At 37.7% G+C, this 19,878-nt stretch overlaps 1 protein-coding gene across 1 annotated transcript in view; it reads right to left on the reverse strand.

Moving 5' to 3' along the window:
* Positions 1-19,371, reverse strand: part of PTPRR (protein tyrosine phosphatase receptor type R) — a 292,025-nt gene extending 272,654 nt beyond the window's left edge. Inside the window, exon 1 of the mRNA XM_032295668.1 lies at positions 18,921-19,371. Coding sequence (XP_032151559.1) covers positions 18,921-18,978 — 58 coding nt within the window. The 5' untranslated portion in view covers positions 18,979-19,371. The remainder of the gene's footprint in view (positions 1-18,920) is intronic.
* Positions 19,372-19,878: the final 507 nt, after the last annotated feature.

The following is a 19,878-nucleotide window of genomic DNA, read 5'->3' on the forward strand; positions in this document are numbered from 1 at the left end:
ACTTGTACCAGCCACTGCAAAAACATACCAAATTGTAAAGACCATTGACACTATGAAGGAACTGCATCAACTAATGGGCAAAATAACCAGCTAGCATCATAATGAGGATGAAATTCAAACATAACAATATTAACCTTAAATGTAAACAGGCTAAATGCCCCAATTAAAAGACACAGACTGGCAAGCTGGATAAAGAGTCAAGACCCATCCATGTGCTGTATTTAGGAGACCCATCTCATGTGCAAAGACACACATAGGCTCAAAATAAAGGGATGGGGGAATATTTAATAAGCAATTGGAAAACAAAACAAAACAAAAAGCAGGGGTTGCAATCCTAGTCTCTGATAAAACATACTTTAAACCAGCAAAGATCAAAAGAGACAAAGAAGGGCATTACATAATGGTAAAGGGATTAATGCCACAAGAAGAGCTAACTATCATAAATATATATGCACCCAAAACAGGAGCACCCAAATACATAAAGCATGCTCTTGGAGACCTACAAAGAGACTTTGACTCCCACACAATAATAGTGGGAGACTTTAATATCCCACTGTCAATATTAGACAGATAAACGAGACAGAAAATTAACAAGGATATTCAGGACTTGAACTCAGCTCTGGACCAAGAGTACCTAATAGATATCTACAAAACTCTCCACCCCAAATCAACAGAATATACATTCTTCTCAGCAACACATCACACTTATTTTAAAATTGACCACGTAATTGGAAGTCTAACAGTCCTCAGCAAATGCGAAAGAATGGAAATTGTAACAGTCTCTCAGACCACAGTGCAATCAAATTAGAACTCAGGATTAAGAAACACTCAATTTGCTGAGAATGATGGTTTCCAGGTTCATCCATGTCCCTACAAAGGACCCAAACTCATCGTTTTTGATGGCTGCATAAGAGCAGAAGATCAAACACCACATGTTCTCACTCATAGGCGGGTGTTAAACAATGAGAATACATGGACACAGGGAGGGGAGCACTACACACTGGGGTCAGTTGGGGGGAAATAGGGGAGGGATGGTGGGGGGTGGGGAGCTGGGGAGAGATAGCAAGGGGAGAAATGCCAGATGTAGGTGATGGGGAGGAAGGCAGCAAATCACACTGCCATGTGTGTACCTATGCAACAATTTTCATGTTCTTCACATGTACCCCCAAACCTAAAATGCATTAAAATAAATGGGAAAATAAAATAAAATAAAAAAATAACATTGAAAAAAAAAAAAAAAAAAGAAACTGACTCAAAACCACACAACTATGGGGAAACCAAACATCCTGCTCCTGAATGACTACTGAGTAAATAACAAACTTAAGGCAGAAATAAATAAGTTCTTTGAAACCAATGAGAACAAAGACACAATGTATCAGAATCTCTGGGACACAGCTAACATAGCCTTTAGAGGGAAATTTATAGCACTAACTGCCCACAAGAGACAGCAGAAGAGATCTAAAATTGATACCTCAACATCACATTAAAACAACTAGAGAAGCGCAAACTAATTCAAAAGCCAGAAGACAAAAAATAACTAAGATCAGAGCAGAACTGAAGGAGATAGAGACACAAAAACCCTCCCAAAAAATCAGTGAATCCAGGAGTTGGTTTTTTGAAAAGATCAATAGACTGCTAGTGAGACAAAGAAGGAAACAGAGAAGAACCAAACAGATGCAATAAAAATGAAATAGAGAATATCATCGCTGATCCCACAGAAATACAAACATCAGAGAACACTATAAACACCACTACACAAATAAACTAGAAAATCTCGAATAAATGGATAAATTCCTGGACACATATACCCTCCTAAATCTAAGACAGGAAAAACTATAAACCCTGAAGATGCCAACAACAAGTTCTAAAATTGAGGCAGTAATTAATAGCCTATCAACCAAAAAAAGTCCAGGACCAGATGGATTCACAGTTGAATTCTACCAGAGGTACAAAGAGGCACTGGTACCATTCCTTCTGAAACTATTCCAAACAATAGAGAAAGAGGGAATCCTCCCTAATTCGTTTTATGCAGCCAACATCATCGTGATACCAAAACCTGATAAAGACACAACAACAGAAAATTTCAGGCCAATATTCCTGATAAACATGAATGCAAAAATTCTCAATAAAAACTGGCAAACTGAATCCAATAGCACATCAAAAAGCGTATCCACCACGAACAAGATGGCTTCATCCCTGAAATGTAAGGCTGGTTTAACATATGCAAATCTATAAACATAATCCAACACATAAACAGAACCAGTGACAAAAACTGCATAATTATCTCAATAGATGCAAAAAAAAAAAAGGCCTTCAATAAAATTCAATACACCTTTATGCTAAAAACTCTCAATTAACTAGGTATCAATAGAAAGTATCTCAAAACTATAAGAGCAATTTATGATAAACCCACAGCCAGTATTATACCGAATGGGCAAAAACTGGAAGAATTCCCTTTGAAAACCGGCCCAAGGACGCCCTCTCTCACCACTCCTATTCAACATAGTGTTGAAAGTTCTGACCGGGGAAATCAGGCAAGAGAAAGAAAGAGTACTGCCCTAAGTAATTTAAATAGGAAGAGAGGAAGTCAAATTGTCTGTTTGCAGATGACATGATTGTGTATTTAGAAAACCCCACTGTCTCAGTTCAAAATCTCCTTAAGATGAGAAGCAACTTCAGCAGTTTCAGGATAAAAAAATTTTTCAAAAATCACAAGCATTCCTATACACCAATAATAAACAGAGAGCCAAATCATGAGTGAACTCCCATTTGCAAATGCTACAAAGAGAATGAAATACCTAGGAATAAAATTTACAAGATATGTGAAGGACTTATTTAAGGAGAACTACAAATCACTGCTCAAGGAAATAAGAGAGGACACAAACAAACGGAAAAAACATTCCATGGTCATGGATAGGAAGAATTAATAACATGAAAATGGCCATATTGCCCAAAGAAATTTATAGATTCAATGCTATTTCCATTAAGCTACCGCTGACTTTTTTCACAGAATTAGAGAAAACTACTTCAAATTTCATATGGAACCAAAAATGAGCCCACATAGCCAAGACAATCCTGACCAAAAAAAAAAAAAAAAAAAACACCCAAAGCTGGAGGCATCTTGCTACCTGACTTTATACTACAAGGCTACAGTAACAAAAACAGAATTGTACTGTTACCAAAACAGATATATAGTTGAATGGAACAGAACAGAGGCCTCAGAAGTAATACCACATATCTACAACCATCTGATCTTTGACAAACCTGACAAAAACAAGCAATGGGGAAAGGATTCCCTATTTAATAAATGGTGTTGGGAAAACTGGCTAGCCATATGCAGAAAACTGAAACTAGACCCCTTCCGAAAATTAACTCAAGATGGATTAAAGTCTTAAATGTCTCCCCATGCTATCTCTCCCAAACTCCCCACCCCTCACTGTCCCTCCTCTATTTCCCCCCAACAGACCCCAGTGTGTAGTGCTCCCCTCCCTGTGTCCATGTGTTCTCATTGTTCAACACCCATCTGAGTGAGAACATGCGGTGTTTGGAAAAAAAAAAAAAAAAAAGTCTTAAGTGTAAGACCTAAAATCACAAAAACTCTAGAAGAAAACCTAGGTAATACCATTCAGGACATAGGCATTGGCAAGGACTTCTTTACTAAAACAGCAAAAGCAATGGCAACAAAAGCAAAAACTGACAAATGGGATCTAATTAAACTAAAGAGTTTCTGTACAGCAAAAGAAACTATCATTAGAGTGAACTGACAACCAACAGAAAGTGGAAAAACTTCTTGCAACCTACCCATCTAGCAAAGGGCTAATATCCAGAATCTGCAAAGAACTAAAAACAGATTTACAAGGAAAAAAATCCCATCAAAAATTGTGTGAAGGATATGAACAGATGCTTCTCAAAAGGAGACATTTATGCAGTCAACAAACATGAAAAAAAGCTCATCATCACTGATCACTAGAGAAATGCAAATTAAAATCACAATGATATACCATCTCATGCCAGTAAGAATGGTGATCATTGTAAAGTCAGGAAACAACAAATGCTGGAGAGGATGTGGAGAAATAGGAATGCTTTCACACTGTTAGTGGCACTATAAATTAGTTCAACCATTGTGGAAGACAGTGTGGCAATTCCTCAAGAATCTAGAACCAGAAATCCCATTTGACCCAGGAAGTCCACTACTGGGTATATACCCAAAGGACTGTAAATCATTCTACTATTAAGATACATGCACACATATGTTTATTGCAGCACTGTTCACAATAGCAGTCTTAGAACCAACCCAATGCCCATCAATGATAGACTTGATAAAGAAAATGTGGCCCATATATACCACAGAATACTATGCAGCCATAAAAAAGGATGAGTTCATGTTCTTTGCAGGGACATGAAGCTGGAAACCCACATACTTAGTCAACTAACACAAGAACATAAAACCAAACACCACAGTTCTCACTCATAAGTGGGAGTTGAAAAATGAGAACACACCAGGGCATGTCAGAGAATGGGGGACTATGGGAGGGATAGCATAAGGAGAAATACCTCATGTAGATAATGGGTTGATCGGTACAGTAAACTACTCTGGCACGTGTCTATGTAACAAAATCTACATGTTCTGCACATGTACCCCAGAACTTAAAAAAATGGGTAACATAAGAGGTAAATCTGGGGGAAAAAAAGAAAACTAAAACAACACTTTTTTGAAAGAACACGTTCTTCCAGGACTGGTTTTACTAAGATCAGTATATGCACTGGCTTCTAAGATGTGAAAACACAATTCTACTAGAAAGCGTTGTGACAGTCTTTCATATTATTTAAACTCTCCACATATTTGACCAGTGATGTGTCCAATATATCTATAAGAAAAATGAAACCAACAGCAAAGTAATTGTTCTATTTTTATGGTGCTAGCTCTGATCTATTTAGGAGAAGATCTGAATCCCATTAGAATAAGGGATGATGTTAATCACCTTGTAAAGTCTCCTTAAATGTTTTCTCACATTTCCTAAAATATTCTATTAGGAAAAGTGGTTCCTCCTTCCACTCTCAGTCCAGCATAAATACTCTGGATATCCCTTACCTCTCCCTGTTTACACATTGAAAGTTGAGCTGCACAGTGTAAAACTCTATTTTGGAGTCACAGAATTGACAGCCATTTCAGGAAAAATCCACTGTCTGCTATATGGTGGTAGTAAAATTGCAATGAAAGGGTTTCATGTTTCCTGATTTTTGCCCAGCTTCAATAGAGTTATTTTTCATTTGATAAATATCTATTACAGAGTGGAACATAATACAATTAAAGCAGTACCTTGGGACAATGTGACTAGACATAAGTCATGAAGAAAGAATGAGCATTAAGACCACCGGCCTCAGACTCTGCTGGAAGAAGTGAAATGTATGCCAGCTGAGACACGGCAATCAGATGTCCCCAGGTTCAGAAGTAATGAGTCAAAGGATACTGGGAAAAGAGGTTTACAGGGCTGAATTGCTACTATGTATTAAACATTATACAGCTATTAAAAGAGGACTATCAAGCTACACCTGCTAGGGAAGGGCAGAAGGCAGAAAGATGCTCATATGGCTAGAAGCTAAGACTGCAAAAATCACAGTAATTCAGTTCTGCATGCACTTACTGAATAATGAAATAGTACATTTGGAAACTAATGTTATACATCATTGTTATGCAAACAGCTAAAATATAATTGTTTACAAATAATTTAAAGATTGGAAACTATATCCATCGTTTTCATTGCAGAGTTCGCCAGCTGACTTGAAAACTGGGCTCAAATTTTAAAACAAAGGAAAAAAAGTGTCTGTTTTAAGAATAATTTTCATAGCAGATTAGGACTTATATTAAAACACAGCAAAGTGAACATTAGAACACATAAACATTAAAATCTCACCTAGTAATGATACTACAGATATATAAATGCTCAGATATTAGAGGAGAAGGAAACTGGGTGTATTAGTCCAGTCTCACGCTGTTAAAGACATACCCAAGACTGGGTAATTTAGAAAGAAAAAGAGATATAATTGACTCACAGTTCCGCATGGCTGGGAAGGCCTCAGAAAGCTTATAATCATGGCAGGAAGGGAAGCAAACAACCTTCTTCCCATGGTGGCAGGAGAGAGAATAAGCGTTCAGCAGAGGGAAGCTCCTTATAAAAGCATCAGATCTCGTGAGAACTCACTACCACAAGAACGGGATAGGGGAACCCATCCCCATGCAGATTCAATTATCTCCACCGGGAGATAATTGAACTAACTCAATACCGCAAGAACAGGCTAGTGGAACCCACCCCCATGGAGAGTCAATTATCTCCATTTGGAAATAATTGAACTAACTATCACAAGAACGGGAGAGGGGAACCCACCCCCATGGAGATTCAATTATCTCCACCTGGTCCCTCCCACAACAGGTGGAGATTATGGGAACTACAATTCAAGATGAGATTTGGATGCGGACAAAGCCAAACCATATCAGTGTGGAAAGAGGTCTGTAGTTAGCCACTTGAATAGATCCCTGTTCTGGTCTCCCTTGCCTGTGTTTAGGGATTTGAGGGGCACTTGGTAGACCCTTCCAACACTGCTTTTCTTGTTCTAGCTCCTCTATCCACCATTTGAAATTAATAGCACTGGGCTAAGGCTCTGTTTTTTAATTATTCTTTTAAAAATGAAAAGTAACTAAGGAAGGACCTTATAATTAACAGCTATTCTTATCTGAAGTAGATCGGTGTGGCACATCCTTTCTTAGAATAGATCTGAGAAGAGACCTCTCATCTCTCCTGGAATAGAAAGCAAAAACTACCCAGTTTGCCTGAGGGTAGAGAAGAAAGAGAAAATTGGAGATTGAAGCCAGATTAGGAACATATTTCCCAAGGGTAAACTTCAAGACATGAAGGGCTGGTGGAGAGAGGACGTGAGTGGCACTGCCAGTAGTGAGAGCTGATACTGCAGGGTGAGGTATTGAGTACCGGAGGCACAAGACAGGCCTGGACTGGCAAGCATTGATCCTGCACCCACTGGGAATTCTCTGCAGACTCGGCAAAACTGAACCCAAGGGGAGACAGGACACCTGATTCCCTAATTGAATGTGTGAGAACTCTGATTTCATAAAGTGCATGCCCTCCCCCACCATATACACATCAAAGATATGTGAATAGGATTTTCAAATTGGACTACACAAATTGTGCATGGGCATGAAGAATCACTTTCCAGACCCTCAGCTTATATATATACACACACACATACATATATATATATACACACACACACATACACACATATATATACACACACACGCATATACATATATACACACACACATATACATATATATACACACACACATATACATATATACACACACATATACATATATATACACACACATATACATATATATACACACACACACATACACATATATATACACACACACATATACATATATATATACACACACACATATACATATATATATACACACACACATATACATATATATACACACACATATACATATATATATACACACACACACATACACATATACACACACACACAAACACACACACACACACATATATATATATATTTTTTTTTTTTTTCTAAAATTGATCTGCTTAAGAATGTACCTATAGTCAGGGACCCATTCCATGCTGGCACTCCATTCCGGAACAAAGCTTCTCACCCCACGTTAGAAAAGAAAGGTACACCTCTCACTTAATCTGAATTGAATCTTTCCATCAGGGTAGAAAAACTTTTTCAAGTTTCCACTCAAAGGAAAAAAACAAAATATTAGTATAAGCAAAGCCTCTTTTCATCTGGGTCCCCTTCACATAAACTCATTATAGGATTTCAAACTTCCCCTGTCTGATACATATTTGTCTAAGACTGAAAATTGGCATTAGAAGTGGAGTGTTTTGGCTTTTGTTAGATATTCTGAATTCATATAGTCTGTAGAGTAGGGTAGCAGGAGCGATGATACCTCATGTTCTACCCAGTCCCTGACACTGAGAGATACTTTGCTGGGAAGAGGGGTTGCCCATGGTGGCAGTGCCTCTGGTGGTTAGAGGGTTTTTCTCCTATATACTCATTGTGAAAGCAACATTTAGTTTCTTCAACATGAAATTGCTAATTATGAGAATTAAAAAATCTGCAAGATGAAGGTTTTACCAGTAATTTAAAAATTGGGATGTGCTTATTCGATTTTCATAGCATACACTTTTCACAAATGAACGTTTTCGAGTAATTTCAAAAAAATAGGCCATTAGTCATTGTGTCCTATCTTTCTTTTTAGATTTTCTTTTCATTGGTCTTATATTTCAGCTATAAGAACTATAGGACCAAATGAAAGTTTTCACATGTTAATGTGATAACTTCTACAACTACAGTACTAGCATTGAATATATTCAGTGTTCCAGGTTCCATGCTGCAGGGCCTTATACATTAGCTTTTTATTTTATTATTTTACTTTAAATGTATACTATATTCAGCATTTCTCCCCATGTTATCCCTCCCCACCCTCCCCATCCCCCACTTTCCCTCCCCTACCCCCTGAACTGCTCCCAGTGTGTGATGCTCCTCTACCTGAGTCCACGTGTTCTCATTGTTCAACACCCACCAATGAGTGAGAACATTCGGTGTTTGGTTTTCTGTTCTTGTGTCAGTTTGCTGAGAATCATGGCTTCCAGATTCATCCAAGTCCCTAAAAAGGACATGAACTCATCGTGTTCTATGGCTGCGTAGTATTCCATGGTGTATATGTACCACATTTTCTTTGTCCAGTCTATCATTGATGGGCATTTAGGTTGGTTCCAGGTCTTTGCCATTGTACACAGGGCTGCAATGAACACACGTGTTCATGTGTCCTTATAGTAGAATGATTTATAGTTTTTTGCGTATATACCCAGTAATGGAATTGCTGGGTCAAATGGAATTTCTATTTCTAGATCCCTGAGAAATCACCACACTTTTAAAGGGCAAAAGATGGGATTCAAACTCAGGTAGTCAGATTTTAAGAGCCTAAAAGTTTTTTTTGTTTGTTTATTTTTAGTGTACTACATGAGTTAAGGCATATTTTTGTTGTTTCTGAAATACAAGCATGCCATTTCAAAACATTTTTCAATTTTAAAGAGTAAGACAAAGGCACCTTGGGTAGAGTTTAGCACATCATAAGGATTTAGGAAATATTCATTTGTTATCTCCTTCCCGTCTTAAAAGGAAATCTATTTATTTCTTCCATATGAAATCCAATGCTTATCTTGAGAGGAAGATTTTTAAAATATATTTTTGTAGTTTCAGTTAATGCTCAAATTTAGGAGTTACAAACAACATGATAAAATTTGTAATCTAAGCACTCTAAATACCAGGCATTCCCAGTTTGAGGAAATAAAACACTTCAAAGTAACCAATAAATGCTTGATGGGAAATCCTGATGCTCTAGAGATACAGAAGTGCCCAGCAATGCCAAAAGCCATGCCCAAATGCCCAAGGGGACCACACTTGTGAGCACTCATTAGAATTGCCCTAGGGAGCTTCTTAAATGTCATGGAACTTTTAGAGGCAGAGAAACATCTACCAGAGAAGGGAAGTATTATGAAAAAGTTTCTATAACTGAATTCTGAGTTTTCTTGTGAACTACAGGTATCCAAGGGAGTCAAACTGGAGTTATAAATAAAAGGTCACCTGAGGTCAAATCAACAGAGAGAAGAGTCCTGGCAAAGCAGGGTCAGCTGAGTAGCCTGGGTTTTAGGGGAGTGGTGAGTAGTTCCATGAATAGGTGTTGTTGCATATTACCACTTCCATATGTTCTTCCCATAACCATGCTCCTTCTTCTATCCCTTTATATTAAATAGCCTTGTCTTGGCTGGTGTCTGCAGAACCACAGGGAGCATTCCACGTGGCCCTACAGCCCAATGGTCTAGAAGTTCCATGAGCTACAAATGGTAAGTAGGAGAGTATCAGTTGGTCAGTAGAGAAGAAGGATGGCCAGAGGAGTAGACAATAGATGGAAAGCCTATAGACCTATGAACAGCATCCCTGGTCCATGCTTGAACTTTTCACCCTCTGTGGGTCCCTCGAGGGACTAGTTAGAAAGATGGATCCTAGGACAAGCCTTGGCTACCTGCTAAGCAAGGCAGTGTAGTAGGAATGAAACATTTCAGATTTATGATGTTTGTGTAAATGTTACACATTTTCAGTCACAATCAGGCATATCCAAGAGAAATTTGTATTTCACATTCATTTAAGTAGAACTTGCTGAAGATATGGCACTAGAATTATGTTTAGATGAAACTTTTAGAAAAAAACATTGGGAGAGATATTTGGGGAGAGGTAGATGTTTTAGAGCTTCGTAGTCCACTACAAACCTGCACATATGGTCAGGCTCCTGTCTATAGCAAACAGATGAAAACTGTGCAAAAAAAGCTTAACTGAAAAAAACAAAAACAAAAACAAAAAACACTTGGAATACAGAATCTATCTAGGTGTGTATGCTTCTCTAATATTGGCTCAAACATAAAACGCATAAGAAATTCCTCCAAGGTACAAGTTAATCATTTATCATCTCCTTAGTCTAATCGCATAATACCTACACTTCAATGACACTCGATAAGACTGCAGGTTTGGATATGTTATCCCACTTAACTCTCAACTACTATGGAATTCTGCTAAAAAGTTATCTAAAAACATGACATTTTCCCCTTGTTTAAATTTTCTCTTTGCTTCTGTTTAAGCTACTTTATTTTTCTCAGGGAGAATTAAAAAAAATACTATCTTGAGTAAAGAAGACAAAGAAAGTAAATTGCTTATGATTGAAAGCCATACCTTTACATTAATGAATTGATGGTCTTTCAACCAAACCTACTATGATATTATGTTTGACCATTTTTCCCCAGTAAGTGGAAGTCACCCAGCTTTATTCTGTGATTCTGTGCACTTACTGCTTCCTTTTCTCTCCAGATTGCCTCAGGAATTGGTTCACTAGTACAGTGAAATAGCTGTAGAGTCTTGCTCTGTACATATTATTGTACAGGCCAGTGTGATTCAAAGAATCAGTAGTTTAGGACTACTCATTTAAGTCAGAAAATAGACGTTGCTTAAAATCTGAAAAAATGGAAATAAAAAATAAAATAGAAATAGGAAAAAAAAATTCATGCCCCAAATAAACTTGGCATTTGCTTCAGTGCAACTAGACATGTTGATCTAAGCTGCTGCATAATATAAACAATTAGTTTTTCTTTGTTGTTGGTCCAAGTGGCTGCAATTTTAATGGACATCAACATCTTAATATATCAAAATCAAATGAGATTTGATTATGAGGAAAGCTTATGCAGTCATTATAAATAAAATGATTTAAACGGAAAGTGCTAATGTTTACAATATAAATTTGCTAATTGTCTTTCTGTCGCAAATATTGTTACTATAATAGGCATTTGTAGTTACATTATACGGTATATAAGCATTTGATCTTAAAGTATTTTGATCTTAAAGTAATATATATATATATTTATCTTTGAAAAATTTTAAAAATATATATTTTATTTTTAGATTTTGGGGTATATGTGAAGAACATGCAAGATTGTTGCATAGGTACATACATGGCAATGTGGTTATTTTAACATTATACCTTTCTTTTTCAAAACTACTAACATCTTTTATGTTGGGAAACATCAATGCTACTCTAAGTGTGTCAGCATTTGTAAATGCTTTGAAAATGAAAAATGTATTCATGGGCCAAGTAGAATCTTTCAAATCCCCTTGTAGAGGGAAAAATGGCTTTCATTAGCTTTTGAATTTGGCTCACAAAACAACTTTTAAGATTTAACAATAAACTTACCATAAAATATAACATCCATGTTATCTCTAATACTAAAGATAATGAATAGGCTTTCGATTTGTGATCCAATCATCTCACACAAAGCAATTTTTTAATAATTCACAAAATAGTCTTCATTTTTCAGGTGTAAGAATGTCTTCCTTAAGAAAAAAATGTGTGGGATCCAAAAACTTAATGGTTCTATAAAGACCATATACACATAAAATGAGACAGAAAAATGTATGTAACCACTCAGATATTCAGACATTTTGTGTGATGGTTTGGATTTTATTTGAGAAAGAAAAGGAGGGTTGAATTGTTTTTGGTCTTGATTTATTGAAGCCACTGTCTCACACTCCCACCTGATTTTGAATGTGTAAATATCTTATATTTGCTATAGGGAGACAGTAACCAGTCAGTTTTCAGGGTTAGGAGTTGTAGGTCCATTCTTTAGTAGACAACTGTCATGCTATGTTGCTTATCTTACTCTTTGAGCTCGTAAAGTTAAAAAAAAAATCCCATTCAATTCTTAAGTAGTACTGGAGTATTAAGCAAGAATGCCTATCCACCTAGAAAGAGTTCAGCACACAATTACAGTAGCATCATGCCCATGGGACCCAAACTTATGAATTATACTTAAATAGAAAATTTTCTGTTCTATCTCTATTTCTGTATAGCCAATATGTGTAAATTGCACTAAGGGAACAATAGCAAACTTAGTTATCTTCTTTACGGTCTTAAAGATGAGATATAATCTCTTGGTCAATGTAAATTAATTTATCATAATTCATTTTACCAAATACATTTAATATATGTATTCATTCATTGAAAACTTATTGATGGCATATTAGGTAACAAGAATAGTTCTAGGGAATAAGTATACAGAAATAAAGCACAATTGTGTTACCATTTTCAAAAATCCTCAGTATACAGGTTAAGTACATTGATAGAGAAAGGGAAAGGAATATACATTCAAAAGGGAAATGTAGGAGAGCTACTTGAATGAGGTGAGGCATCCAATAAAAGAAGATTCCAAAGTGGGCTTTGGCTGATCAACATTTGAAGTTGGAGAAAGAGTCATCTAAAAAAAGAAGCAGAGTATTGGTATTTAAGATAAATGGAACAGTATGTGAAGCGATTCAAGACATGGCAAACCAAAGGAAATTTTGTCTTAGTATGATATTAGTGTATGAAGCAGGGCATGATAAGAAGACCTCATCACAAAAGAATTCACCTTGCTAATGAGTTTGGATTTTATTCTAAGGGAAAAGGAGATAGCTGTATTAATGAATTTTATGAAGAAAGACTATGATCAGGTATGCTTTTATGAGTTTCACCTCTGACATTATTATAAAGAATACATTTGATAGGAGGTCATCACAAAATATTACGTGAGAAATAAGGATCTGTCCCAAGGCAGTGACATGAACATGGAGAGTAGAGAAGACCTTATGAGAAAAGTTGGTGGCCTTTAAGATGAAAGTAGCAAGGGAGGATCTAGGATGAGTTATTAGTTTCAGACTTGGGTCACTGTGAGGAATCCTGGTGTCATGCACAATGTTAGGGAATATTTCTAAGAGTAATTGTGATAAGAAATGTTGACTAAAAACAGTTGAATATAAGATTATTGTGGGGCCAGGCACTGTGGCTCACATCTGTAGTCCCAGCACTCTATGAGGTTGAGGCAGGAAAATCGCTTGAGCCCAGGAGATCGAAGCTACAGGGAGCCATGATGGCACCACTGCACTCAAGCTTGGGTTACAGAGTGAGGCCCTGTCTCTAATAATAACAGCAAAAAGATTATTATGGAACATATAATGACTTCTAGATAATTTTAAATATAGAACTGGAGTTCAGGAGAGGTAACTGAGGTAGAAATATGGATTTTGGAATCTTCAACATGTAGGTCTGAGTATAATTACCCAGGGAGACTGTATATAGAAAACAATAACAAAAATCAATGACAAGTAAGCTGTAGAGAGCACTAACCATTAAATTATACACAGCAGAAGACCTAAAACTATAAACTGAGAAATGGCTGCAGAGATAAGAGGGAAGCTAGGAATAATGACTGTCTATGGCAGTCAAGTGAGGAAAACTTTTAAAATTCGGAAAGGGGTCAAAATAGGTAAGTACTATAGAAATGCATTGGTAATGAGAACATATATTATAATAACCTCTTTAATTATGTTCAACAATAGGATGATAGGATGAAGACTGAAGTTGATAGAGAAGTAGGTGAGAAAAAAAGAAGAAAAAGCTGAATATACATAATGTGTCCCAGAATTTTTACAAGGTGTTAGGCTGGTTGTGATTTCCAATGGAATATGCTAGGTACTATTCTATTGGAGGTGATAGAAATATGTCATCTCCAACATACATATTCCTATGTCTCTTAAGTACCAAAGAAGCAAATCGGTTTTTCCTAGTGCATTAAACTCTCTGCTTATAAATTAGCATTTCCCTATAGCCATTCCAACATGTACAAGGCATTTCACTGAGAAGTGAAAATGTAGCGAACCAGCAAAGCATTTGGGCTGCACAACATCTGGCAATCAGTTTGAAAGACTTTTTTCACTGAGTTGATTAGTAGTTCTGGTGTAACACAAATCCATCTTTATTGCCCTTCAGTTTACAATGACGGCAAAATCTGTTAGCGATAGTATGTTTTGGGGGCATGTGAGGCAACATGGGTTTTGGACAAATGAGCTCTGTTTAAGTCCATTCTGGAAGTGGCTAAGTTGACTGTGTATGTTTATTCATGGGTGATAAGAAGATATTAAATGTAAAAAAATGAGATTAGAAATACTGCTGTATTATGTTATTTATTTAACATATTTGCTTAATCTTTAGAAAGATTTTATGTCAGGAACTGCCTCCAGGTACTAGGTAGCCCAGGATCTCCAATACATACAACAATAAACAAAATGGGCAAAAATCTGTGCCCTTAAGGGACTTAAATTTTGATACAGAGAGGGGAAACTAAAATAAACAAAAGTAAAATATATTGTATGTTAGGTGGCGAAGACCTCTGGGGAAAGAAAAGTTAAGCAGGGAAAGGGTGCCAGAATTTTTATCTGGGTGATGGGGGGAAGGGAAGATAAAACATGGCATAGGATAGACCTACTAAGAAGGTAATATTTGACTAAAGTCCTAAAATTAGTGTGGGATTAAGCTATGGAGATACCTGGAGAAAGAAAAAATCAAAACATTATGAAGGAGTGAGTGTCTGGTATCTTCTAGAAACAGAAGGATAAATATGGCTGGAGAGATAAATAAAGAAGAAAACAGTGAGAGATAATATAGACGTAAAGTGGAGAGAGACTCCAGACCATTGTAAGGTCTATGTTGAGTGACTTTCAATAGGAAAAACAGATTCTAGAGTTCTAAGAAACATCTTAAAATCTTAAAATATAACATATTATTTATCCATTAGTCTATGTTTTCTTTTGAGGGTGGTGCTTCTACAAATCACTTTCCAGATCTTGGCACTGTCATAGAATACCTTTCTTCTTAGAGACTAGAGACATTGACTATGCACTTCTCTGAGAGTGAAGAGATACGTTTCGGGAGAAACACTGAAGGCAGTCTTTGTGCCATTCAAAAAGGCTGATAGTAAGAACAACATGGAAAGTTGGAAAAATGTTTTCCAGAGCTCAAAGAGAAAGCAATGGATTGAATTCAGTTTCTGTATTTTCTTAGCAAAACATTTCCTAGGATAAAGAAACCTTTCACATGAAAATTTTTAATATATCTCAAAATATTGACTCCCTTGTAATTAAAAAACTGCCCTATAAATAATACCTCCTCAAATGGAATATGCTTCTTTGGACAAAGAAAGAGGAGAAATGTTGAAGAATATAAGCTCTGTGGAGGATCTTCCACATAGTAATAATTATTTTTTCTTACCATCCAAATTATTGTGGTGGCTTTTAATTGCCTTCTTGAATATTCCCGAGGGTCTTCTTAACTGGACTTTATATATTAAACTGGCTCACAGAAAGAGTAAAGAACGATGGGTAAAAAGTATTTGACAACACTAACTTAATCAATGGTGGCCTCACCTGTTGTAGAACCAGTATATAATTTTTTATAGTATGCAGCCACAGGTCTGGAAACATGGGCTTTTATCGTGACTATACTGTTAACTACCACTTTACTATTCTAGATCTTCCTTTCCTCACCTGTAAAATAAGCAGTTGGATATAAAATAACCACAACTTTCTTTTTAAGTGATCTATAAAAATCAGCTGCCATGGGTAGAGTTCTGTCCAGCTTCTCTAATAAGAACCATGCTTAGTAATCCTTTAGTGTTAATTTACCCAGAGATGCCACTTTCACAGCATTGTACCCACTCATTTTTCTCCCACAGCCATTACGAACAGACCACAGTACTTCTCCCTATCTGGAAGTCAGAGTCATAATCTCTCTCTCTCTCTCTCTCTCTCTCTCTTTTTTTTTTTTTCTGACAGTGTCTTAGGCAACCATAACTAAAATAATGGGAGATGGCACTCAAGTTGCAAGCAATTTGCTACTTATCATTAGGGGCATGGATATATTGAAAGCAACAGTTCTTAGTATAACTAAGAAGAACACTTACATCCCATCAGCCCATTCCTCCCATCTTTAAAATATTATAAGATGTCATGAGTTCCACCAGCATAAAGCAGTTGCTGATACCCCAGGCATAACCAAAATGGATCAATTAGCTTTTCAGTTAAAGAAGCCCGAATGTATAGAATTCATTTCCCTTCTTTAGAAAGTCTGCTTCTGTTCTGAGAGAAAAGTCTTCCATAAAAGTAACAAACTCACATGTTCAACAAGTAGATATATTAGTGATTTCTTGATCTTTGTCACCCTACCCACTTATTTTCTAAGTATCCAAATGTGTAGAAGCTTCGACCAAGAAGCTGTGTTTGTTTCAGTTCTGATGAAAAGCCCTAACAATGTTATTAGATAACTGTGATAAATTTTAATCTGATGACAGCTTGTGACCCACAAATTGCTGTTTAAAATTAAAATGCGTTTAAAATGAAACTGGCAGAGAACTACAATATTAAACTTGCAATCTGCTCTGATAAAACACTAGTATAAATCACTATATTAAATATAAATACAGTTAATTTTATATAGCATCTTGCAATTGAAATATAAAATGCCCTTAAATGCATGGCCTTATTAAATTAAAATTGGTTGATTAATCTTACTTTTTAATCTTTGTTTTGCAAATTAAAAAGTTTAAGTAGAGATAGATTGGATTGCTTTTGGCAATACACCCTTTGGCAGAGCTCCAGGTATAATCTAGGGCTACAGGCTTCTAGGTTTCTCTTTTGATGAGCAAAAGTCCTCTATTTTCCTCACCTCAAATATTCATCTACAGTAAATTAAGACATACTTTTCACATGCTTAATTTTATTTATAATGTGTAAGGTATAGTTACTCAAGTTGTGTTAAATGTGATCTTTAAACTTTTTTATATGTTAGTTTTGAAAAACAACTACACTGATATGGTTGGTTGGCAGACCAGCTAATTATTGCTAACTTAGTAAGAATTGATATTTTTCTGTAATGAATGTTTGTATCAGTCTATTATTCAGCAATACTGTAAATAAAAGTCAACGCAATGTATGTGTTTTCATCCCACATTTCAGCATTGAAGAATTGTATGTGGTAATGAAATAATTAAGTACAGTTGTTTGCAAATAATTTAATAATCAAATCATAGCTATTTTCTGGTTTTCAAAATGTACTAAAGAACTATTGAAAATTCCACAATATCATAATTATAACAAGTAATGTGTGTATTTAATAATAGCTGTAATAATCCTATGCATTATTTGCTCAAAATATTCATGATACATTTAAATAATAGCATTAGCTAGAATAAGAAAGTACCATATCTCACTCCCACTTTTGCACACAGAGAATAAAATTCACCCACTCTTTTTAAAAAGATGCCACAAGGATTGTAATTGCAGAACAATTATTTTTACTCATTACTCCTAGAACATAGTATACACTCAGCAAATGTTGGTTGAAGAAATGAATGGATATGTGTGATTGGATGAGATGCAAACTCAGGGAAAATGCCTAGTCTCTGGTTGTTACAGGACTACTGCATGGACAACTGCTGTCACAGTAAGGTTTCTAAAATGTCTCTGCCATATTTTACTTTGGTTCATGTGTGTGTGATAATGATAAGGAATTCAGCCCAGCAAGTCTCTCTGCATTACATAGAGGTGCTATGTATTCAAAAAAGCAGGGACACCACATGTAATATCTCTCAGGTACTTTTCAAGGTTTGCTTCTACACGAGACTTGATATTGATTATGGTGCTTCAGATCTATTTATATTTGGGAGCAGTCTCACTGTTATTCTTTGTTACACCTCATCAAATCTGTCCTAGGGACAGTGCCTACCCCAGGGTTGTAAGCTTTGGAACTGTGATTGGGTTTTTTCCAGCCCCCGCGTGCCAGCGGACGCTAGCCATGGTGCTGAAAGAGACAAGAGGATTCTATCTGAAACCTTTCCTTCCTCTTACTGGTTTAGAGAATTCGAGTGACAAGAGCAGGGTCCAAAGGAGCCTGGAGCAGCATCTCTAATGTGAACCACGTATTTCGGTCTTTTGGGCGGAGATGTGGTCCATCAGGTTACAGGCAATGCCTCCCTGTGAGCGTTCGCTAGACCAAGAGACCTTATGAATGTAGCCGCTGCAGTAGAAAAGGTTACATCCAGCAGGATGCCTTGTCCCTCTCCTGAAAAATTGACATTTAAGTGCATAGCCTAGAAACAAAAGCAGGGAATCTAGACGGAGGGGAGGAGAAGGGGGGAGCAAACCTGTATTCATATTGAAAATGTTCACTATTTTCGCATAAGGTAAAGAATCAAGGGCTAATTTTAGCTTAAGTTTCCGGCCTCAGTTTTCCAACAGGTGCACGACTCCCTCACCCCTTCCCTGTCAGGTACTGTCCTGCTTTACCTTCTTAGAAAGGCTTCCTTCGCAAGGCAAGCTTTTCCTAGGGTCCTAAGCATGTGCAGTTTCCCATCTCATGCACAGCTCCGGCTCTACGCCTGGCAACCCCTTACCTGCAGCATGAAGATTAAGGAGCAGGCACAGCGCAGGGAAGCCGACTGCTCTCCGCATAGCGTGTGCATTGAGAGGTGGAGGAGAAACTCCACCACGACCCCACTTTAGGTAAAGTGCTATTAGAAAGAACCACCGCCAAGCGTCTTCTAGTCTCCGGGATTCGTTCGCAGGTCCTCGGCTGGGGTTTGCAGAGCAGTCAGTCTGTGGCGCTGATAGAAAAGAGCACCAGCTTCAACCTCCCTAAGACAGGGAGAGAGGAAGAGGAAGAAGAGTAGGAGGTTGCGGGGAAAGGGACAGAAGCACTCAGAGGCGGCAAATGCTTGGCCTTCCGGGGACCCAGCAGCCAAGGCGGAGACGGCGGGGTGGACTCCGCGCCAGCCCAGCAGCGCAGCAGCACGGCAGCCAGTGCAGCGCGAGCAGCAGCCCGGACGCGCTGCGGCTACTGAGCATGCCCAGCGCCGGCCCTCACGAGGCACGGGAGTTTCAAAGTGAAATTCCGCTTCTCCGGGTCTTAGCGGCGGCTTGGAGCAGAGTAGGCTCTACCGCTGGGGTGGGTGGTGGTGGTGGTGGGGTGCGGAAAGCGGTAAGTGCGGGGGAGGCGCTTGCCGTGGTTACTAGGGACCCAGAGTCCATCAAAAATCCGAGGGTGGTATGTGGCAGAGTGAGAGTCAATGGGGGCATAGCCGGAGGAGGGAGTTGATGACAGTGTCAACCGTGCCACCCACCTTACTCTTTACCCAAGTCTTGATTACACGTGGACCGAGCTCACTGCCAGGAATTGGCATGTGCAGATTGACCAAATTCCCAGGGCTCGCCTACGGGAACAGAGGTGTCTTCCACCACTGCTGAGCTTTCTTGCTGCTTGGGGGAAGCGTTCCCAAGGCAGCGTGCTTGGTGTAAGCAGTAACCATGTATCTCGGGGGTGTCTTCGTCCTTCCTACAGCTTGCCCTTCTTTG

This window comes from Sapajus apella, unplaced genomic scaffold (assembly GCF_009761245.1).
Source record: "Sapajus apella isolate SASKATOON/1434 unplaced genomic scaffold, GSC_monkey_1.0 scaffold2, whole genome shotgun sequence".
NCBI lineage: Eukaryota > Metazoa > Chordata > Mammalia > Primates > Cebidae > Sapajus > Sapajus apella.